Below are 21,038 nucleotides of genomic sequence, written 5' to 3' on the forward strand. Positions count from 1 at the left end.
TGAGATAGAGGACAAGTCTTCTTCGGACTTAACTTCACATTCAATTTCGCAGGCTGCAAATTTCAGTTTGCGCGCATAGTGGTGTGGTGGTGAAGTACAGCCGTACATGTTGCGGTTTAATAACACGTTCAATACAAAGTTATGGCTGCATGGTGATCGGAAATGAAATGAGTTTTATTTATATGGTGATATAGGCTATTCAAGCTTATTATGGTGATATATGACGTATTTGAGAGACTTCCACAGAAAATTAAGTTTGCTTCTTTCATGGGAGCCTGAGGGAATGGGAGCTCAGCTCCCATTGGCTCCCACGTAATTCGAACTATGCCACAAAGAGTATGCTAGTTTGCGAGGGCAAACAAGAGAAGACAGGATTCGGAGGATGAAATGCGGACTGGCTGCACAACAGAATGTATTCCTTCACCAAACCCAGATCAACCAGGCTGCTGTCTGAGCTAGCTATAAGGTAGCTCACCTACTAGCTACCCATGGAAAGCCGTTTACTGATGGGGACTTTGTTAAAGTATGCATGCTTGCTGTGGCCGAGGAGGTGTGTCCCGACAAGAAGGATGCGCTCAATGCGGTGAGTCTCTCCGCACCTACTATGACCAGGCGAACTGAAGATTTGGGGGACAACGTGTATGACCAGCTGAATGAGAGAGCGTCAGAATTCGAGTTTTTTGCTTTGGCCATGGATGAGAGCAATGACGTGCAGGACACAGCACAACTGCTGTGATCTATTGATCTATTGCTCATATTATTATAATTTCACTGTTTTTTAAAATGTATTTATTTTATAGGCCTATTTATTTGACCTTTATTAAGTGCTGCATACAATTATTATTAATATTATTAATAATATCAACAGGCCTACCTACAATTTATAATTTTCCACTGACCTTTGCCAGCGTCAATCACCTCAACTAGGCAGATGTTTCTTACCTTGACAGCTTTGATATTATTTTTATTAGAAAATAAATAAATGGAATATCAGTGGTATTTCAAATTAAAACAAAGTGTGAAGACTTGATTACTACTTTTGCAAACCACTAGTAAAGATAAACAAATATGTGCCAGGAATCAAGTGTTGATATAGTAGTGTGGATATAGTAGTGTGGGGATATAGTAGTGGGGATATAGTAGTGGGGATATAGTAGTGGGGATATAGTCGTGTGGATATAGTAGTGGGGATATAGTAGTGTGGATATGGCCGTGCCAGGCTAGTAATCTCTACTACACAATGAGGCCTGCTGGTGGTCATATTTGTCTGGGTTATACAATTCTATGTGATATAGCTGACCCGACCCCGGCCCCCATCACAGTCAGGAACGACAATGTGGCCCCCAGAGAAAAAAGTTTGGTGACCCCTGGTGTAGATCATATTCTTTACTGAAAGGGGATACACAAAAATCTAGAAGATATTTTTGGATACATAATTCCCTCCAACTGTAAGGTTATATTTCTCCCAAAACAGCTACCTACAGCTGACAAATATGTGGTATAACCAAAGTCCTTACAGGCAAGTCTCACCACTTGGCAGCCATCTTGGTAACATCCCTATGCAGTTATTTTGAGGCGAACAAGATCAGGCCCCTATCTAAATGAATGTGGACAGAGCCAATGGACACCAGGACATTAAAAACCACATGTACAGAATCAGCAGTCAAATCTGAGAAAAACTGCTAAAACGTTTGGTGACTTTGCCCCAAAATAAGGTTTAAAAATGTCACCCCTCTGCAGATTATACACCTCTACTACATATGCGCAAGGTTTCATGACACCAACTTCATTTGTGGCTCAATCCAGAGTGCCATGATGTGATGCCTCATCCCTCCAGAGCACTTGAGCAGAGGCAGAGACAAACCGTTTCAAGAATCATGAATAGAAATCCATGGGGAAAAGTCCATAACACTTATTAGAAGACTGTAGTGTACTTGTTTCTTCCTGCCACCACTACAGCTGAAACAGTGAACCTCAACTGGGCACTTGCATCAGTGCAACAACGCCATTGGCTTTATATGTTTACCAGTTTGGCCATCATAAAGCAAATAGCTGGCTTTTTGGGGGAGGATCGGGATATGTGCATACAACTTTGCATCTTTGGCATTACGGACTTTTCCCACAGATTTCTATTCATGATTCTTGAAGTGGTTTGTCTCCTCTCTGATACATCTCTGGTATAACAAAATACAAATAAGAAGCTGTGTTTCTGACTGTGAAGTCAGAAATTTGGAGCAAGTGAACTGAATGCAACCCTCAAAGTCACTTTTTTTGCTGAAGGAGAGAAAAAATAAATAAATAAATAAATAAATAAAAATTAAAACACACACACCTTCAGTGAGTACATTAGAACAATTAAAGCTGCCAAAAGCAGCCAAATTATTAACACAGCCAGGGGCTGGGTATGTATGTGCTCACTGCACGTCACTCTGGATAAATGTCCGCTAAATGCCTGTAATGTAATGTAAATGTCTCTCAGTGGACACACCTCAGTATGTCGAGCTCATCCTTCAGTGAGCGAGACTCCTCAGCCAGGCTGGTGAGTTCATCATTACGATGCTGAAGCTCCACCAGCTGCTTCTCCAGTTCCTCACAGTGAATACGGTAGTCGTCTTTAGCCGCCTCCAGTCTTACAATCACATACAAAGACACACAGGAAGCAGGAAAATAAATTAATATCACTTCCTTGCATGCATTTTCAGCTTGCATATACACTGCTAGTCACATGTTTTTGAACAACCTGTACTTTAGCATTTCCGTTTAAATGACATTGTTTTAAATACTCTCAAGTTTGAAAATCTGATCTAGGAATTGGCATAAGTGAACATTAGCATTAGAAATGGCTTTATTTAGCTTTATTTTGTCTAGATCTAATCTAATCAGAAAATGTCTAAATATTTATCACTCTAATTAGGCACTGTTACATGACAATTATGTTTTATGCTTTCTTTATACTTTGTAAATTTTTATACTATATTTTAAGTCTTTTATCGAAGAGGTTAACTGATTTATTTAGGAATCATATGAGGATCTGTGTGGGACCAGTCAATAAATTCCACAAAAATTAATTATTTAATTGCTATTCTGCATCATTTTACTTTTGTCGGCCTCAAGAATTGTGATTAAGAAAAGACATAAAAAACACAGTGAGGCATGCTGTTATCAGAACATAACTAACAACAGGATGGTATGATGGGCAACATTTCCAATAACAGACCATCCCAGTGTTTTATTCCTCTTATCCCACAGCAATCTGCCTATGCTAACCTTCTTTAAATTAGAAATACAAACATACATTTTATTTGCTTAAAGTTGTAGAACATCTGCAAAACAAGTCAGTTCCTATTATACTTACAGTATAATAGCATGAACAGTCGTTGCTTTATGAGCTTTCTTTTTTGAAGATTAAAAAAAGAATGCAGCTTGGAAAAAAGGAAAACAGATAACCACAAATCCCTCTGTCTTGAAGACTTTCCCATGTCGGGGGGGGGGGGGGGGGGGGGGGGGAACGACCCAACAACATACAATTGCAGCTTTGGCTCTGACTGTAAAAAAATGTTAAATTTTTAACAATCTATTTACTTGGAGAATTTACATAACAAGTCCCTGCATAAACTGTTACTAGAGAAACCATGACGAGTGCATTCAAATAAATGTGTGATTTGACTTGCAGTACTACTTCAACATATTCTGAGTGATCAGAATTGAGAATTCAACAGCGATAGGAATATAAACTGGAACAAAACATATAAAAATGAGTTATCCGAACTGTAATTATCAGTTTGAAAAGCTAGTATAGCTTTACACTCGTATAGTATAGCACAGATGGTGGTAAAGTATGGGTGGGCTCTGTGGTTGAACAGTACCTGAAATTCTCCTCTTGGAGCTGTTCTAGCTGCAGCTGGAGCTGACCGTGTTTCTTCCCTGATGGAGTGTTGGGATCATCAAAGGAATCCAACTGACTGGCTCGATCCGTCAGGACATCGTTCTCCGCCAGGAGGCTATTCCGCTCTTCCTGCAGAATTGCCACCTGTTTACAGGGTCAGAGGTTAAATGGACTGTGTAAATAATAGTTTATTAAAGGATCTTGTAATTAGACATTGCTGTTATTGAGATGGAGTCACTGTTGTAGTCTTTACTGCGATCCCTATTGGTGTGTGTCACTTGTAAACAGCAATCGTTATCCTTAAACACTGAAAAACTGCAATGTTGTATTATTCAGATAAATGGGTGCATCCCATGCAAAGTATAGGCACGAAAGACTTTTTCACCTTGTGAAAACTATTAATCAATATAAAACACCACTGAAAAGGTTTTGAAGCAGTAGAATTATTTTTAATAATAGCTGTCACAACAGGATCATTAGTACATAAAAATAGAAAAAAAAGTGCATGGATATCAGCTCATGTTAACCACAGAATTAATCTTAAAATGTTTAATATTAGATTTATACATACTGTACATACATACATTTTTTAAAATAAAATAAACAGCTGCAGCTCAGGTTTGTGAGTACTTCCCCAGCGTTAGGTTGGTTAGGGTGCGGCTTTAGTAAGGCTTTGGTTAGGCTCAACAGCCATGCATTTGGACTTACCTCTCAGTCACCAAGGACAGGTTTATACTCAATCTGTCAAAAATCAGTGCCAGCAGTGGATCAGTTTACAACAGGGTGAAGATAACTTAACAGGTGATACTGTGCTCCAAGTAGATTTCTAAATAGATGAAACCTTAAAATGTGGCTTCATGTTTAGCAACTCCTTAGCCAACTAACTATAGGAGCACTTAATCCAACAAAACCTGACGAGCTAGGTATATTTTAGTGGAATGTTGCATGTATTCCAAAAGTAACACCCTGCTTAATAATATAAACATTGTAGGAATGAACCAGTACTGGTTTCAGCTTTTAAAATGCTTAGCCAAGAGTCAGAGAGGAACAACCACCACCATCAGTATTCTACAGCAAAACTTCATCTACCGGTATGAAGGACAGGACTCTGTTTATAAAAAGTGCTGACCTGTAAAGCAGTCAGTCTGCTTCCAAATGGCAAAGGAGGCACAAATAAGATCAGTGACGGTTAAGGTATTTCAACATGGCTTTTGGGCAGGTTTGTACATCTGTTGGGTATCAACACCAAGGGTTTATCTTTTCTTCTATAAATTGTGTATTAAAAAAAAAACCCTGCCAGGGTCATCACGTGTGTATAGCCATGTCCACATTAATACATTTTAGTTTTACAACAAACATGATCTCCGTCCTAATGAGCGTTCTCCTAAAAACATATCACATGACCATTCATGTTTAGCTTTGTAGTTATTTCAGGGAGCCAGCAACCCTGTAAACTATTAATGTATTTTTGTTGGATTTTGTATTTATATTGGAGGGATGCAATAAAAAGGGGAATCACAGATCAGTGGGTATGTGCATGCTCGTAGAAACAGCTGACGCAACTTGTTTTCTTCCAGAAAAAGGTCATATGAGAGAAGCGTGACTAATCATGGAACGATACATTGTGACTGATAAGACCCAACCAGGAAGCGAACATGGGTGTCTGCATCGTTTCCAAATGTCTCAGTTTTTGCCCATTTGAACCAAAACACTACCCTGGAGTTTTCAAGTTAAAACGAGACCAACAGTGTTTCCAAAAGTCTCCAATTTTGGGGCTTAAAAACGTAGCAAAAAAGTGATGCATTTTAAAATAAAAACGTATTCATCCGGCTGTAACCTATGTCTTTGTAGCCGTGCCTGTACTCAAATTCCTCACCTGGATATCAAGCTCTTGGCAGCGTTGAGCTAACTCATCTTTCTCTGACATCAGCTCGGTCAAGTTCTCCAGAGCTTTCTTCAACTGCCACCAAACACAAGCAATGCTGTTAGCATTTCATAATCTTACAAAATATATTCCAGAGTCAAGCAAAGGATCTTCCACCATATAATCACTCACTCAAATCTCTTACCTGTTGTTCTACATCCCCCTGTGGCTCGGTCCCAAATTGGGTCATGGACTCTTTGCTCATTAGCTGCAAAATGATGTGTGATTTTCCATCAATTACACATAGAACGAGCAGATTTTGACTACTTGTAGCTGTTCGGTGAACAACATCATGACAGTAGCATGCAGTTAAACATACCGAGAAAAAAATAAAAGATGCTACATGGACTCAAATGGTTTTACTTGCGAGAGAAAGCTACAACTCATAGCCAAACCTACTGTATGAGCTACTTGGTGATATTTGTTGAGGGCACCGACACAATATGCTAGATCATGAACTTTATCAGGATTGGATAAGATTAATGGCTACACAGTCATCCCCTTCTCAACAATTAATTTCCATTAGACTGTATTTTTGCACATAGTAATACAAGGATACATTTATTAATTCATATGTTTAAAATCAGGGTTCCCGCTGGCGCTCGTCACACTCATCATTGACGAACATAATCCATCAGTGACAGAGAAAATTACTAGCAGTCGTCACAGTGATGAATGTATTTGTCATCTTTATCATAAGTCATCTTTTCTAGAAATCCCTCCACAAACCCCTACTTTTGCCAAACTCCAACCCCAGTGAAGAGATGAAAAGCGCAGGGTCATTCTGCGTTCGGCTTGCAAATCGACGGGAAACTCGGATTCCTTCACTGCTGGTTGTTCCAAGACTCTTCTTGACTCTGTTCAATTGTAAATCAACGTGTGTGTTGAAGTAAAGGCTAAAGGGAGTCCTAATACCTCTTTTGAATAATTCCATGCTAAATTAACCTTAAATAAGCTCAAACTAAAGAGGTTTATTTTAGCTTGACGGTGCGCAGGGTGCCCAAAATCAAGTCTCTCTTATTAGATGCTGGAGTGGAGTCCAAATTTTATATGTAATGGAGAGGCCTTGCTGTATCTGTACAAATATTTGAACTGTGCCAGTTTGGTTGGTATAAACATGTATTAAGTCCACTTTGATAATTCGGTAACTAAGAAAAAAAAAAAACAGACCAAGAGAAAGTGAAGAATATTCTTTGACTATTTTTCAAGGAAAAAAGTGGAGAATATTTTTCAGAACCCAGGGAGAATCCTATAAAGTCTACAGTGGGGCAAAAAAGTATTTAGTCAGTCACCAATTGTGCAAGTTCTCCCACTTAAAAAGATGAGAGAGGCCTGTAATTTTCATCATAGGTACACTTCAACTATAGGCCCTTTTCCACTACCCTTTTTCAGCTCACTTCAGCTCGCTTCAGCTCACTTCAGCCCGACACAGCTCGCGTTTCGACTACCAAAAACCAGCATGACTCAGCTCGTTTCAGCCCTGCTTAGCCCCTAAAACTCGCACCGTTTTGGAGTGGGGCTGAAGCGAGCCAAACCGTGCCGAGTGGGGCTAGGGGCGTGAGCAGACACTCCCCTGTGCACTGATTGGTGAGGAGGAGTGTCCTCACATGCCCACACACGCCCCGCGAGCGCGCTGGGATCTGTAAACACCGCAAACCCGGAAGAATAATAATTACGAATTACGAGAATTTCTGAAGCCTTATGCGCCTCGCCTCATCTATACGCTCTTGCCAGTATCTGTTGGCGTTGTCGGTGACAACAAGCCACAGCACCAAGACCAGCAACACTAACGACTCCATGTCCTCCATGTTTATTGTTTACTATTCGGGTCGTGAGACTACCGCTTAAAAGCTCACTGAATCAGTGACATACAGAGCATCGTGGACGAGTTCGCGGAGCGCAAGGCTCGTCGTATGCCCTTCAAATAATGCGCGCAGTAGGCTATTGATGTTTTATTATGAGCCATGTACAGTATGTCACCTAATGTTTTTTTTGTTTCTGAGTTACATGTTCGTTTGAAGGACTTAATGTACAAAATAACATAGTTGCACCCCGTAGTGTTGAAATTGGTAAACACAGTGCATTCAGTGAGGTTTGCACCGCCCTCCTTTTATTTCTGACTCTTCCTGTCACCGTTGCAACCTCTGAGCGCTCATTCGTATGCCCTTCAAATAATGTGCGCAGTATAGGCTATTGATGTTTTATTATGAGCCATGTACAGTATCCTAATGTTTTTTGTTTCTGAGTTACATGTTCGTTTGAAGGATTTGATGTACTAAATAACATAGTTGCACCCGGTAGTGTTGAAATTGGTAAACACCGCAGTTGCAGACATTTTGTAGCCTAAAATGATGTTATGATAAGCTTTAATAAAGGGCCCGGTCATTTGCCCCGCCCCCGGCCCGGCTCTGACTTGTTCCGCCACTGTCACTGATGTCACTGTTTGCGCTGCTTAACGACATCACGTGACGTCCACCCACTTTCGCTAACTCCACCCAATGTGTCCACCCACTTCCAGCCAGCACGGTTCAGCGCGGTTGTAGTCGAAATGCAACTCCAACAGCCCCGCTCAGCTCGACTCAGCTCGACTCAGCACGGCACGGCTCAGCCGCGTTTGTAGTGGAAAAGCGGCATATGAGAGACAGAATGAGAAAAAAAATCCAGAAAATCACATTGTCTGATTTTTAAAGAATTTATTTGCAAATTATGGTGGAAAATAAGTATTTGGTCAACAACAAAAGTTCATCTCAATACTTTGTTATAGACGCTTTGTTGGCAATGACAGAGGTCAAACGTTTTCTGTAAGTCTTCACAAGGTTTTCACACACTGTTGCTGGTATTTTGGCCCATTCCTCCATGCAGATCTCTAGAGCAGTGATGTTTTGGGGCTGTTGCTGGGCAAAACGGACTTTCAACTCCCTCTAAAGATTTTCTATGGGGTTGAGATCTGGAGACTGGCTAGGCCACTCCAGGACCTTGAAATGCTTCTTACGAAGCCAGTCCTTCGTTGCCCGGGCGGTGTGTTTGGGATCATTGTCATGCTGAAAGACCCAGCCACGTTTCATCTTCAATGCCCTTGCTGATGGAAGGAGGTTTTCACTCAAAATCTCACTATACATGGCCCCATTCATTCTTTCCTTTACACGGATCAGTCGTCCTGGTCCCTTTGCAGAAAAACGGCCCCAAAGCATAATGTTTCCACCCCCATGCTTCACAGTAGGTATGGTGTTCTTTGGATGCAACTCAGCATTCTTTCTCCTCCAAACGCGACAAGTTGAGTTTTTACCAAAAAGTTCTATTTTGGTTTCATTTGACCATATGACATTCTCCCAATTCTCTTCTGGATCATCCAAATGCTCTCTAGCAAACTTCAGACAGGCCTGGACATGTACTGGCTTAAGCAGGGGGACACGTCTGGCACTGCAGGATTTGAGTCCCTGGCAGCGTAGTGTGTTACTGATGGTAGCCTTTGTTACTTTGGTCCCAGCTCCCTGCAGGCCATTCACTAGGTCCCCCCGTGTGGTTCTGGGATTTTTGCTCACCGTTCTTGTGATCATTTTGACCCCACGGGGTGAGATCTTGCATGGAGCCCCAGATCGAGGGAGATTATCAGTGGTCTTGTATGTCTTCCATTTTCTAATAATTGCTCCCACAGTTGATTTCTTCACACCAAGCTGCTTAACTATTGCAGATTCAGTCTTCCCAGCCTGGTGCAGGTCTACAATTTTGTTTCTGGTGTCCTTTGACAGCTCTTTGGTCTTGGCCATAATGGAGTTTGGAGTGTAACTGTTTCAGGTTGTGGACAGGTGTCTTTTATACTGATAACGAGTTCAAACAGGTGCCATTAATACAGGTAACGAGTGGAGGACAGAGGAGCCTCTTAAAGAAGTTGTTACAGGTCTGTGAGAGCCAGAAATCTTGCTTGTTTGTAGGTGACCAAATACTTATTTTACCGAGGAATTTACCAATTAATTCATTAAAAATCCTACAATGTGATTTCCTGGATTCTTTCCCCCCATTCTGTCTCTCATAGTTGAGGTATACCTATGATGAAAATTACAGGCCTCTCATCTTTTTAAGTGGGAGAACTTGCACAATTGGTGACTGACTAAATACTTTTTTGCCCCACTGTATATGTTTCTGTGAAGCAGCTTTGCGACAATGTCTATTGTTAAAAACGCTATACAAATAAACCAAATTGACATAAATCCACTGGTAGCGTTTAGCTGCCACTTTTCAGCCTAAGAAATTAGATGACTGGTACCAAAAATATGAGACTGGGCGTGCATGCTGGAGCTTCTGCATAATAACAAATGTATGATTTGTCCAATCCTGTATCTATAAAAACATTTTTTAAAAATAGCAAAAATTAAGCCAGACTGACCTCTTGAATGGCTGTCATGACTACATGCTGCACAGATTCCTCCAGAGTCATTATGATCTGGATATACTCTATTGAAAGGGAGATATTGTTTAAAAAAAAAAACACAAGACCATGCCAGTGATGGTTACAAGTATATAACTGTAGGGGTAAGATACCAGCTGCAGTTGAATAAAGTGCTGATTTACTGAACATGTTAAATTATGATGTAATCATATACACTACTAGTAGAAATGGGATTAGCCCAGTGAGTAGAACAAGTACCTTGTTTCCTATCACATTTGACTGCACAGCCGAGGAGGAGTTGCAGGAGACGCCCGAGCTCCACAGGGTCACAGATTTCAGCCACACGCATCACATCAGGCAGGGGGAAGCCTGACATCTGCTGATTCAGAACCTGCCACACGCACGCACACAAGTAATATAGAGGAGAAGAATAACATTGAAGGAGGCAACAAGAGCGATAGAAAGATGTGGTGTATCAGCAAAAACTTGGCCGAGGTTAATTAATAAAATAAAATTTAAAAAAATAAAAAGCTTGCTGCTCTCTGGATAGAAAAGCTTTATGTATCAAAGGCACTTTGGCATAAAGGCAGATGAAAAGATTTCTGCTATTTGAATACACGTTAATTCTTTTTATGCTTACAAATCCATCAACGTTACAAGCCTCCATCTTTTATTGGTTCTTAAATAGTTTTAAAACTTACCTCATTATAGTAATCAACAATCATCTGCAAGATCTTTTTAAGGTTGTTCAACTGCAGAAAAACATAAATGGGGGGGGGAATGAAAAATGCCACAAAATGTTGTACCAAAAAGGTATAGGATTAACTATTCAGCAGAAGGTACAGTAGTTTACCTTGAGTCTCAGGTTATCTCCAACATCTTCCTTAATACGCATCAGCCAGCTGTCACTGAACCAGGACGGATCTCTAAATAAGAGGAGGTTAACAATAGGGTGTGAAGAATTCTGCTGTAATTGAATCAGCACTGGGCTACCTGCTGTCATGAAACAAATAATCAACATTTCCGGATGGACATAGCTTCATAATGGACTCCTAGAAAGGTTCGCACCAGCACCAGTGAAAGTCAACACTCCCACATGCTAAGCTACATGCACCGAATATTTTCATGAGGAGAAAAAAAAAAGTCTCAAAGCTGTCAATGTTTATACTCGTAGTGAAATAAGTGTTATTTATTTTTTTCGCAGTCTGGTTTCCATCAAAACCTGTGCTCTGATTGGCTGGCGAGCAGATCCATATCCTACAATATGGACCCCGGTTACGGACCTCTGGAGACTTGCTCGTTCACAACAACATAGTAGCAATTTTTGTCAACATTTATTTTTGCATTTCTCAGGAGAATAGCGTTAATTTTACAGCATGGATAGCGACAATGACAGTCTTCACAGCGAAAGCGAGTTTTACTATCCTGAGGAAGAAGAAATAAAAGAAAACATTTCAAGAGAAAGCTAAAAACCTGTAACTGTTGCTAACTCCGAGCAAAAACATGGCTGAATCTTGAATGACTCAATTTTGTATTAATAGAGGACTACATAGGCAACAAAATGTAGTTTTTTTTTTCCTGCCATGGAAGTGCACTTGTATACCGAGGAGGAAGCCATTTGCATTACAGCCATGAATGAGGATTCAAAATGGCGGCTCAGCTCGGTTTTCCCTTTCAGGCGCTCTCGTTTTCTGTTAGAATTTGGTAAAGAAAAAAATTAATATATTATTTACCAGCTTAAAGTCGGTCCGTATGGTGAAATACCGTGACCTCGGCCTTGAATACTGACCTCGGCCAGTACTTTCAAGACCTCGGTCACGGTATTTCACGATACGGACCTCCCAGCTGGTAAATAACATATATATCTTAATCTTAAGGTGAACATATTCAACTCTTGGTACAGATATGCACAATTTATTTTTTTAAAGTACTACTTAGCAAAAATATATTTTTATTTGTATCTTATTTTATATCTACTATCTTACCCTTTAATCTATCACAGAAAGACAAGCAGCTATTCACGCTCACATTTCACATCTAAGGGCAATTTAGAGTAGCCAGTTAACTTCATCCACCTGCATTTGATTTGTGGGAGGAGACCGGAGGACCCTGAGGAGACCCATGAAAGGGCGGGGAGAACATGCAAACTCCAAACAGAAAGGCCCCAGTCGGCTGCGAGGTTCGAACCCAGAACCTTCTTGCTGCGAGTCATAATTTTCAATAATTATGAATCTAATCTCTCGCCATAGTGCTCCAACCCTAATAACCATTGATGTGACACATACCACGTCATTACATTCAAAATGCCATGCAAAAACAAGCAGAACCTGACACCAACAAGTCTAGTCCTTCTTGTTACCAACTTGTACGCCTCAAACAGCCTTAAATGTACAGCGTACAGTATATAATGTTTTGGTGACAGGATATCCACCAAGGGACAAGAATATCCACCAAGCACATCTAGCATGGACCTTGAGCATGCTTGGACCAAAGCCAAAATGTAGTCAATTCATTAGGTGGCAGCAAATATAAATACTAGACAAATCCTGCATTTAATTTCTACTGACAAACTGACAGAAGGACTGAGGCAACAAAATCATATACTGCCTCCTCAGAAGTTCGTGTGTACAAGTGCAGAAGTTGTAACGTTACAACAAGTGGTTTTGCTCAGAAAAAATGGATTGTTTTATTTGTATCATCAATGACATGAGGCTAATTTTGCGCAACTGAAAGAAAAAGAACTGAACAAATAATATGCAAAGTTACCACTTAAATCTTACCAACTGCTGTAGGCAAATGTGAAAAATATTGAAAAAGGAGTTCCTGAGTTGTAATTATGACTTTGTGGTGCCATTTAACTACAACCCCAAATCTGAAAAAGGTGGGACGGTATGGAAAATGCAAATTTAAAAAAAAAAAAAAAAAAAAAAGCACCAATTTCTAAATTTACTTTGACTTGCATTTCATTACAAACAGTATGAACCCAAGACATTTCATGTTTTGTCTGGTCAACTTTGTTTCATTTGAAAATGTACATCCATTCCGACATTTCAGGTCTGCAGCACATTCCAAAAATTACGATGGGGCAATTTAGGGCTAGTAATGAGGTAAAACAATTAAGTAATGGTATGATTTGAAACCAATGATGTCAACAGGTGATTGTAATCATGATTTGGTACAAAATCAGCATCCAGGAAAGGCCTAGTCTTTGAGGAGCAAAGATGGGCTGAGGATCTCCAGTTTGTCAACAAATGCATGAGAATATTATTAAATTGGAATTTCAGTGTGTAAAGGGTAAGGGCACAAGCCTAAGGAACACTCGTTATCTCCGACCCCTCAGAAGGCACTGCATCAAGAACCATCATTCATCTATAGCTGATATAACCACAGGGGCTTGGGATTACTTTGGAAAACCTTTGTCAAACACTACAATACAGAGTTACATCCACAAATGCCAGTTAAAACTTTACTATGCAAAAACAAAGCCTTATATTAACTGGGTCCAGAAGCGCTGTTGACAGCCCTGGACTCCGATGTATCTGGGATGGACTATCACACAGTGGAAATGTATTGTGGTCAGATGAATCAGTATTACAGGCCTTTATTGAAAGAAATGGATGCCGTGTGCTCCGGGCCAAAGATGAAAACGACCATCCAGACTGTTACCAGCAACAAGTTCAAAAGCCAGGGTCTGTCATGGTATGGGGTTGTGTCAATGCCCTTGACAAAGGTAACTTGCACTTCTGTGATGGCACCATCAATGCAGAAAAGTACATACAGAAGACAGAATAGAGAACGTGCAGAGAATTTTGAAATGAAAAATATGACGACAGCCCCGTACTGTTGCACAGCTTAAGTCCTGTTTGCAGGAAGAATGGAACAAAATAACACCTAAAGCACTTCATCACTTGGAGTCTTCAGTCCCTAAACATCTTTTAAGTGTTGTGAGAAGGAAGAGCAACATTATAAAAGTGGTAAATGTTTTACCATCCTAACTTTTTTTTTTAAATGTGTTGCAAATATCAAAACTGAAATGCTTATTTAAAAAAATTTATAAATAAAATTAATGAGGTAAAACATCAAATAATGTGCCATCATTTACAAATCACTGTTTTCAGTTTTAATTTCAAAATACCATCCCAACTTTTTCTGATCTGGTATTATAATAATGATATTTTCACCAGAACTTAAAAGGTAGCATTAGTCCCTGAACATGAACGTATAGGTAATACCTCTGTGTATTATGGTGGTGTAAGTGGTTAGCACAGTTGCCTCACAGCAAGAAGGTTCTGGGTTCGAGCCCAGCAGCTGGCGGGGGCCTTTCTGAGTGGAGTTTGCATGGTGTCTGCATGGGTTTCCTCCACGTTAGGTTAATATGGGATGGCCTTGGGTTGAGGTGCCCTTGAGCGAGGCTCCCAACTGCTCCCTGGGCGCTGTTAGCATGGCTGCCCACTGCTCTGGATATGTGTGTGTTCACTGCTTCAGATGGGTTAAATGCAGAGAGGAATTTCACAAGCGTGTGATGAATAAAGTTGTTCTTCTGTTTGACAAGCATATTGAGGAAATCTATTTCAGAAATTTTGACCTTGCTGAGACCTTCATCCTGTTTGGATCAATTCCAAAATTGAATCAGTTTATTTGCTGGTTACAATCATAATTCCACATCAATCCTGCAAACATTCAACCACTCATTCCTGAGATATAGCGCTAACAAGAATCTCAGACAGACACACATACAACCCGGAAACATACCGCCTCCACCACCTAGTGACAAAGGCATAAAAATATTTCTAAGACGGAGCGCATCTATGCTCAAATAATACGGCCCTGCAGAACATTCACAATTCAGTGAGTGTTGTGAAGTAGGGAAGGGAAATGCTGAAATTAAAATGGGTGAATCAGGCAAGGATAAATGGAAATCTAAGGTACACTTACATCTGGTGTAGAGCTTGTGCCATGGCTGCACCTGTGGTCAAATCCTCCACTGTCTTGCATGGTGCTGGAGTGTTAAAGGTTTGCAACTGAAGGCATATACAAAAACATACAAAATATTATACCACTGATTATTTTTCATCAAGAAAGAAAATCCCATAGTGCATTACATAGTACCCACCCTCACTTTCACAGAGTGCTATAGTCAAGTAAAAAGGTTTGCTTCACTAAACCAAAAGTTACAAAAGATAGAAATTTACAAAACAAACAAACATTCTTGATACTTGTGTTCTCTTCATGTCTTCACAACAAATGAGAATGTTGAATGTAATGAGAAAGTTAAGCTTGAAGCCATGCCCAGGGTTTATTTAAAATAAATAAATAAATAAAAAAAATTAAATTTAAAAAAAAAAAAACACCACAACCTGTATGGTCTGTTGTAGATGGTTTTGTGTAAGCAAACTCCCAGTAATGTGCCAGTTCTTCTAGTATAAACTGAATGCAGTAGCTTATATTGCACTGTAGTATAGCCTGTGCCATATTGTGTCAGCACTGAATTATAACACTCTGATTCAATAAACCCACGAACCTGTGGTAGTTCATTTAAAGTGCCATTCCACCATTGGATGTATTCTTTGGCATAAAATACAATATATTTTGACAACATATATAAATGGTATCACTAGATAGAGAAATCTTTTAGCTTCAAAATGATATATCAAACATAATTTTTTGACAACGACAAGTATATTAATTTTGCGACCAAAGTCACCTACCCTTCTAATTTCCGCGCGTGATGTCATCGGCAGGTTCCCCTTCTTGTGTACCATGTGACGTGGCACATATTATCAGCAATGGCGGATAGAACGCGATAAAAATAATACCAATAAATCTAGCTAATACCAATAAATCTAGCTAACTGAAAGATTAACTCAATTTTTCCAATTTTTTTGGCCCCCATATACGAGGAGAAATGACTCTCTCACTTTGGGGGTTTCCTGGTCTAAAAATAGACCGACACGTGGTACACAAGAAGGGGAACCTGCCGATGACATCACGTTTCACTACCGCGCGGAAATTAAAAGGGTAGGTGACTTTGGTCGCAAAATTAATATACTTGTCGTTGTCAAAAAATTATGTTTGATATATCATTTTGAAGCTAAAAGATTTCTCTGTCTAGTCATGTTGTCATAAAATATATTGTATTTTATGCCAAAGAATACATCCAATGGTGGAATGGAACTTTAAGCCCTGCTAATGGAGAAACTGCTCGACTTGTGTTAAACCTATAGATCAACCTGACATTCACAGGAAAAGTCACAAATAGAGCTGTGAATCACTGCATTTGTATCAAACTGTTTGTACCACGGTAAAGGTGGTTTTATTTTATATAAAGTCAAAAACAAAATCATAGCCAATACAGATGCACATATTCACAACGCAATCTCAGAGAATGGTGCACACAAGCTGTTTTGTCTTCTCTGTAACATTTAACACACAACTCTTGTGTTTCCTTTTGGAATCAAATGCATTTCTTTCAAAAGTGCATGTTGGTCATGGCATACAAATCTATTTCCATTTAAGTGGGTTAAATAAATTAAAAATAACATAATATCCAGATTCTTCTTCTTCTTTTGACTGTTCCCGATTAGGGGTCGCCACAGCGGATCTTTCGTCTCCATTGCTCCCTGTCTTCCACATCCTTCTCTACCACACCTGCCACTTTTGTGTCCTCTCTCACCACATCCATGTATCTCCTCTTTGGCCTTCCTCGTTTTCGTGTGCCTGGCAGCTCCATCCTCAACATTCTCCTTCCAACATGCTCTGCATCTCTTCTCAGGATGTGCCCATACCATCTCAGTCTCATCTCTCTTAGCTTAATTCCCAAGCTCTCCACATGTGCTGTCCCTCTGATGTGCTCGTTCCTTATCCTGTCCAACCTTGTCACTCCCATCGCAAACCTTAACATCCTCAACATGGCAATATCCAGATAAGCAACAGAAATAAGTATGTGTACCCACTGTGTCCAAAACTATATTTTTTTACCTTGGGTTATGGGAAGGGGATAACACGTCAATCTAATTTGATAAAGGACAATTTATTGACTGGCTGTTAACATGCTGCTTTTAAATTATTATTGTAATAACAAAAGAGAATGCACAAATTATATGGCTAAGATTTTATGGACACCACACTCACACTGTATGTACTTGCTGATTATCACAAAGAAAAACCCATGGCCTAATGGTTAGAAAAGCAACTTTGGGACCAAGAGATCATCAGTTCAATTCCCTCGACCAGCACAAATGGCTGAAGTGTCCTTGAGCAAAGCATCTAGCCCCCAACTGCTCCCTGGGCTGCTCTGAGTAAGAGAGTCTGCTAAAATGCCTGTAATGTAATCGCATTCCTGATCGAGTCCCATGTTGCTGTTATTATAACCTCCACTTTTCTAGGAAGGATTTCCACTAGATTTTGGAGCATGGCTGTGAGGATTTGTAGTCATTCAGCTACAAGACATCAGGTGAGGAGGTCTGGTGTGTTGTTGATGTTCAACTTCGTCTCAGAGGTGTTCATTGGGGTTGAAGCCTTGAGTTCTTCCACTCCAACTTTGGTAAACATGTCTTCATGGAGCAGCTTTGTACAGAGTTATCGTCATACTGGAACAGGTTTGGGCTTCTTTGTTTCAATGAAGCGAAACTGTAACACTACAGGTTACAAAAGACATTATACAACCCCGATTCCAAAAAAGTTGGGACAAAGTACAAATTGTAAATAAAAACGGAATGCAATGATGTGGAAGTTTCAAAATTCCATATTTTATTCAGAATAGAACATAGATGACATGTCAAATGTTTAAACTGAGAAAATGTTGGGACAAGGCCATGTTTACCACTGTGAGACATCCCCTTTTCTCTTTACAACAGTCTGTAAACGTCTGGGGACTGAGGAGACAAGTTGCTCAAGTTTAGGGATAGGAATGTTAACCCATTCTTGTCTAATGTAGGACTCTAGTTGCTCAACTGTCTTAGGTCTTTTTTGTCGTATCTTCCGTTTTATGATGCGCCAAATGTTTTCTATGGGTGAAAGATCTGGACTGCAGGCTGGCCAGTTCAGTACCCGGACCCTTCTTCTACGCAGCCATGATGCTGTAATTGATGCAGTATGTGGTTTGGCATTGTCATGTTGGAAAATGCAAGGTCTTCCTTGAAAGAGACGTCGTCTGGATGGGGGCATATGTTGCTCTAGAACCTGGATATACCTTTCAGCACTGATGGTGTCTTTCCAGATGTGTAAGCTGCCCATGCCACACGCACTAATGCAACCCCATACCATCAGAGATGCAGGCTTCTGAACTGAGCGCTGATAACTTGGGTCGTCCTTCTCCTCTTTAGTCCAAATGACACGGCGTCCCTGATTTCCATAAAGAACTTCACATTTTGATTCGTCTGACCACAGAACAGTTTTCCACTTTGCCACAGTCAATTTTAAATGAGCCTTGGCCCAGAGAAGACGTCTGCGCTTCTGGATCATGTTTAGATACGGCTTCTTCTTTGAACTATAGAATTTTAGCTGGCAATGGCGGATGGCACGGTGAATTGTGTTCACAGATAATGTTCTCTGGAAATATTCCTGAGCCCATTTTGTGATTTCCAATACAGAAGCATGCCTGTATGTGATGCAGTGCCGTCTAAGGGCCCGAAGATCACGGGCACCCAGTATGGTTTTCCGGCCTTGACCCTTACGCACAGAGATTCTTCCAGATTCTCTGAATCTTTTGATGATATTATGCACTGTAGATGATATGTTCAAACTCTTTGCAATTTTACACTGTCGAACTCCTTTCTGATATTGCTCCACTATTTGTCGGCGCAGAATTAGGGGGATTGGTGATCCTCTTCCCATCTTTACTTCTGAGAGCCGCTGCCACTCCAAGATGCTCTTTTTATACCCAGTCATGTTAATGACCTATTGCCAATTGACCTAATGAGTTGCAATTTGGTCCTCCAGCTGTTCCTTTTTTGTACCTTTAACTTTTCCAGCCTCTTATTGCCCCTGTCCCAACTTTTTTGAGATGTGTTGCTGTTATGAAATTTCAAATGAGCCAATATTTGGCATGAAATTTCAAAATGTCTGACTTTCGACATTTGATATGTTGTCTATGTTCTACTGTGAATACAATATCAGTTTTTGAGATTTGTAAATTATTGCATTCCGTTTTTATTTACAATTCGTACTTTGTCCCAACTTTTTTGGAATCGGGGTTGTATACAATTGTGTACTTCCAACTTTGTGGCAACAGTTTGGGGGAAGGCAAACAAATGGGTGTGATGGTCAGGTGTCCAGATACTTTTGACAACAGTGTATGCTTTTCAAAAGTTATTCACGCAACATCAGAAACAACAAACCTTCCACAAACAGTTAGGAGTTAACAGCCAAAGAAGACTGTAAATATGTTTCGTGCGCCTTTCTGTGTGGAGTCTGCATGTTGTCTGCGTGGATTTCCTCCCACAGTCCAAAGATATGCAATATGCAGGCTAGGTTAACTGGTGGCTCTAAATTGACCGTGAGTGTGAATGGTTGTTTGTGTCTCTGTGTGTGTGTCAGCCCTGCGATGAGCTGGTGACTTGTCCAGGGTGTACCCTGCCTCTCGTCCATGGTCAGCTGGGATAGGCTCCAGCTTGCCCCGCAACCCTGCACAGGATAAGCGGTTACAGATAAAACAAACGTCTTACAGTTTTCGAAACTGAAACCTCTGAACCGAGGCTGACATGCACACGCTGTCGCCATGACCGAAACTTCATGGCGATGTTCAACTTCATCTCAGAGGAGTTCTTCCACTCCAACTTTGGTAAACATGTCTTCATGGAGCAGCTTTGTACAGAGTTATTGTCATGCTGGAACAGGTTTGGGCTTCTTTGTTTCAGTGAAGGGAAACTGTAACACTACAGGTTACAAAAGGCATTATATACAATTGTGCACTTCCAACTTTGTGGCAACAGTTTGGGGGAAGGCAAACAAATGGGTGTGATGGTCAGGTGTCCAGATACTTTTGACAACAGTGTATTATTATTATTATTATTATTAACACAACATCAGAAACAACAAACCTTCCACAAATAGCCTGGGAGTTAACAGCCAAATAAGACTGTAAATGTTTTGTGTAACTATTTTTTTTCTTATGTTTACACCTGCAGCACTTAGCAACTTGGCTAGCAACCAAACTGTCCGAGCAACATGAGCTAAAGAGCAGGAGTTATAATAATATAATATATAATATAATATTATAATATAATACACGTTTGCGTGTGGGCTACAGAAGAACATGCAGCAGTCTGCTGTGATGTGAATGTCTTCACGAAGCTATAACTGTATCATAATGCTTGCTCCAGAGAGTAAAATAAACATGGTTCACGACATTCGACTACCTGTGACAGGTAACGACATCGTCATTGATGTCAGGCTCCATAAATAACCCGAGGGAGCCGATAAATAAACAGCACTGAATTTAAACTTACCCAAATAATCAGGCTCTCACATAACACCGTTTTGTTCAAATCCATCTTTCCCACCGTCGCAGTACGAACATATATATATTTTTTTTTTCCACCTGTCAACACTGCGCTTCCCTTTTCCGCTGCGTTTGACCTCACCTGGAGGCGGATGTGACCGTCGGCGGCGCAGCGCTCCACGTCCGAGTCTACTGTGAGTGCGCACCGTTTCTGCCGTAAAGCGTTCGTGAATCGGAGCGGCGCAGCGCTCGCACGCTCTGCTGATGCGGATTGGAGGATTGACGGGATCAAAGCACAGGACGGAGGAGGGAAAAGCCAATGATGCCTTGAGTTCAGGAAAACAGAACAGCCAATCAGAATGCGGCACGAAAAAGCCTGACATTAAGGTAGTAATAATAA

At 40.5% G+C, this 21,038-nt stretch overlaps 1 protein-coding gene across 3 annotated transcripts in view; it reads right to left on the reverse strand.

Annotated features, from left to right (window-relative positions):
• Nucleotides 1-20,819, reverse strand: part of hook1 (hook microtubule-tethering protein 1) — a 49,970-nt gene extending 29,151 nt beyond the window's left edge. Inside the window, exons 1-10 of one of the 3 annotated variants that reach the window (XM_060917513.1) lie at nt 20,646-20,819; nt 15,133-15,218; nt 11,051-11,123; nt 10,899-10,949; nt 10,456-10,588; nt 10,195-10,262; nt 5,956-6,018; nt 5,763-5,846; nt 3,867-4,030; nt 2,489-2,629 (exon numbers count right to left, since the gene is read on the reverse strand). In XM_060917513.1, the coding sequence (XP_060773496.1) occupies nt 2,489-2,629; nt 3,867-4,030; nt 5,763-5,846; nt 5,956-6,018; nt 10,195-10,262; nt 10,456-10,588; nt 10,899-10,949; nt 11,051-11,123; nt 15,133-15,218; nt 20,646-20,690 (908 nt within the window). In that variant the 5' untranslated portion in view covers nt 20,691-20,819. Of the gene's footprint in view, nt 1-2,488; nt 2,630-3,866; nt 4,031-5,762; nt 5,847-5,955; nt 6,019-10,194; nt 10,263-10,455; nt 10,589-10,898; nt 10,950-11,050; nt 11,124-14,429; nt 14,738-15,132; nt 15,219-20,645 lie in introns of those variants that run through there. The other 2 variants (XM_060917514.1, XM_060917515.1) reach the window with 2 other exon arrangements.
• Nucleotides 20,820-21,038: the final 219 nt, after the last annotated feature.

This window comes from Neoarius graeffei, chromosome 3, assembly GCF_027579695.1.
Source record: "Neoarius graeffei isolate fNeoGra1 chromosome 3, fNeoGra1.pri, whole genome shotgun sequence".
In the NCBI taxonomy this organism is placed as follows: Eukaryota; Metazoa; Chordata; class Actinopteri; order Siluriformes; family Ariidae; genus Neoarius; species Neoarius graeffei.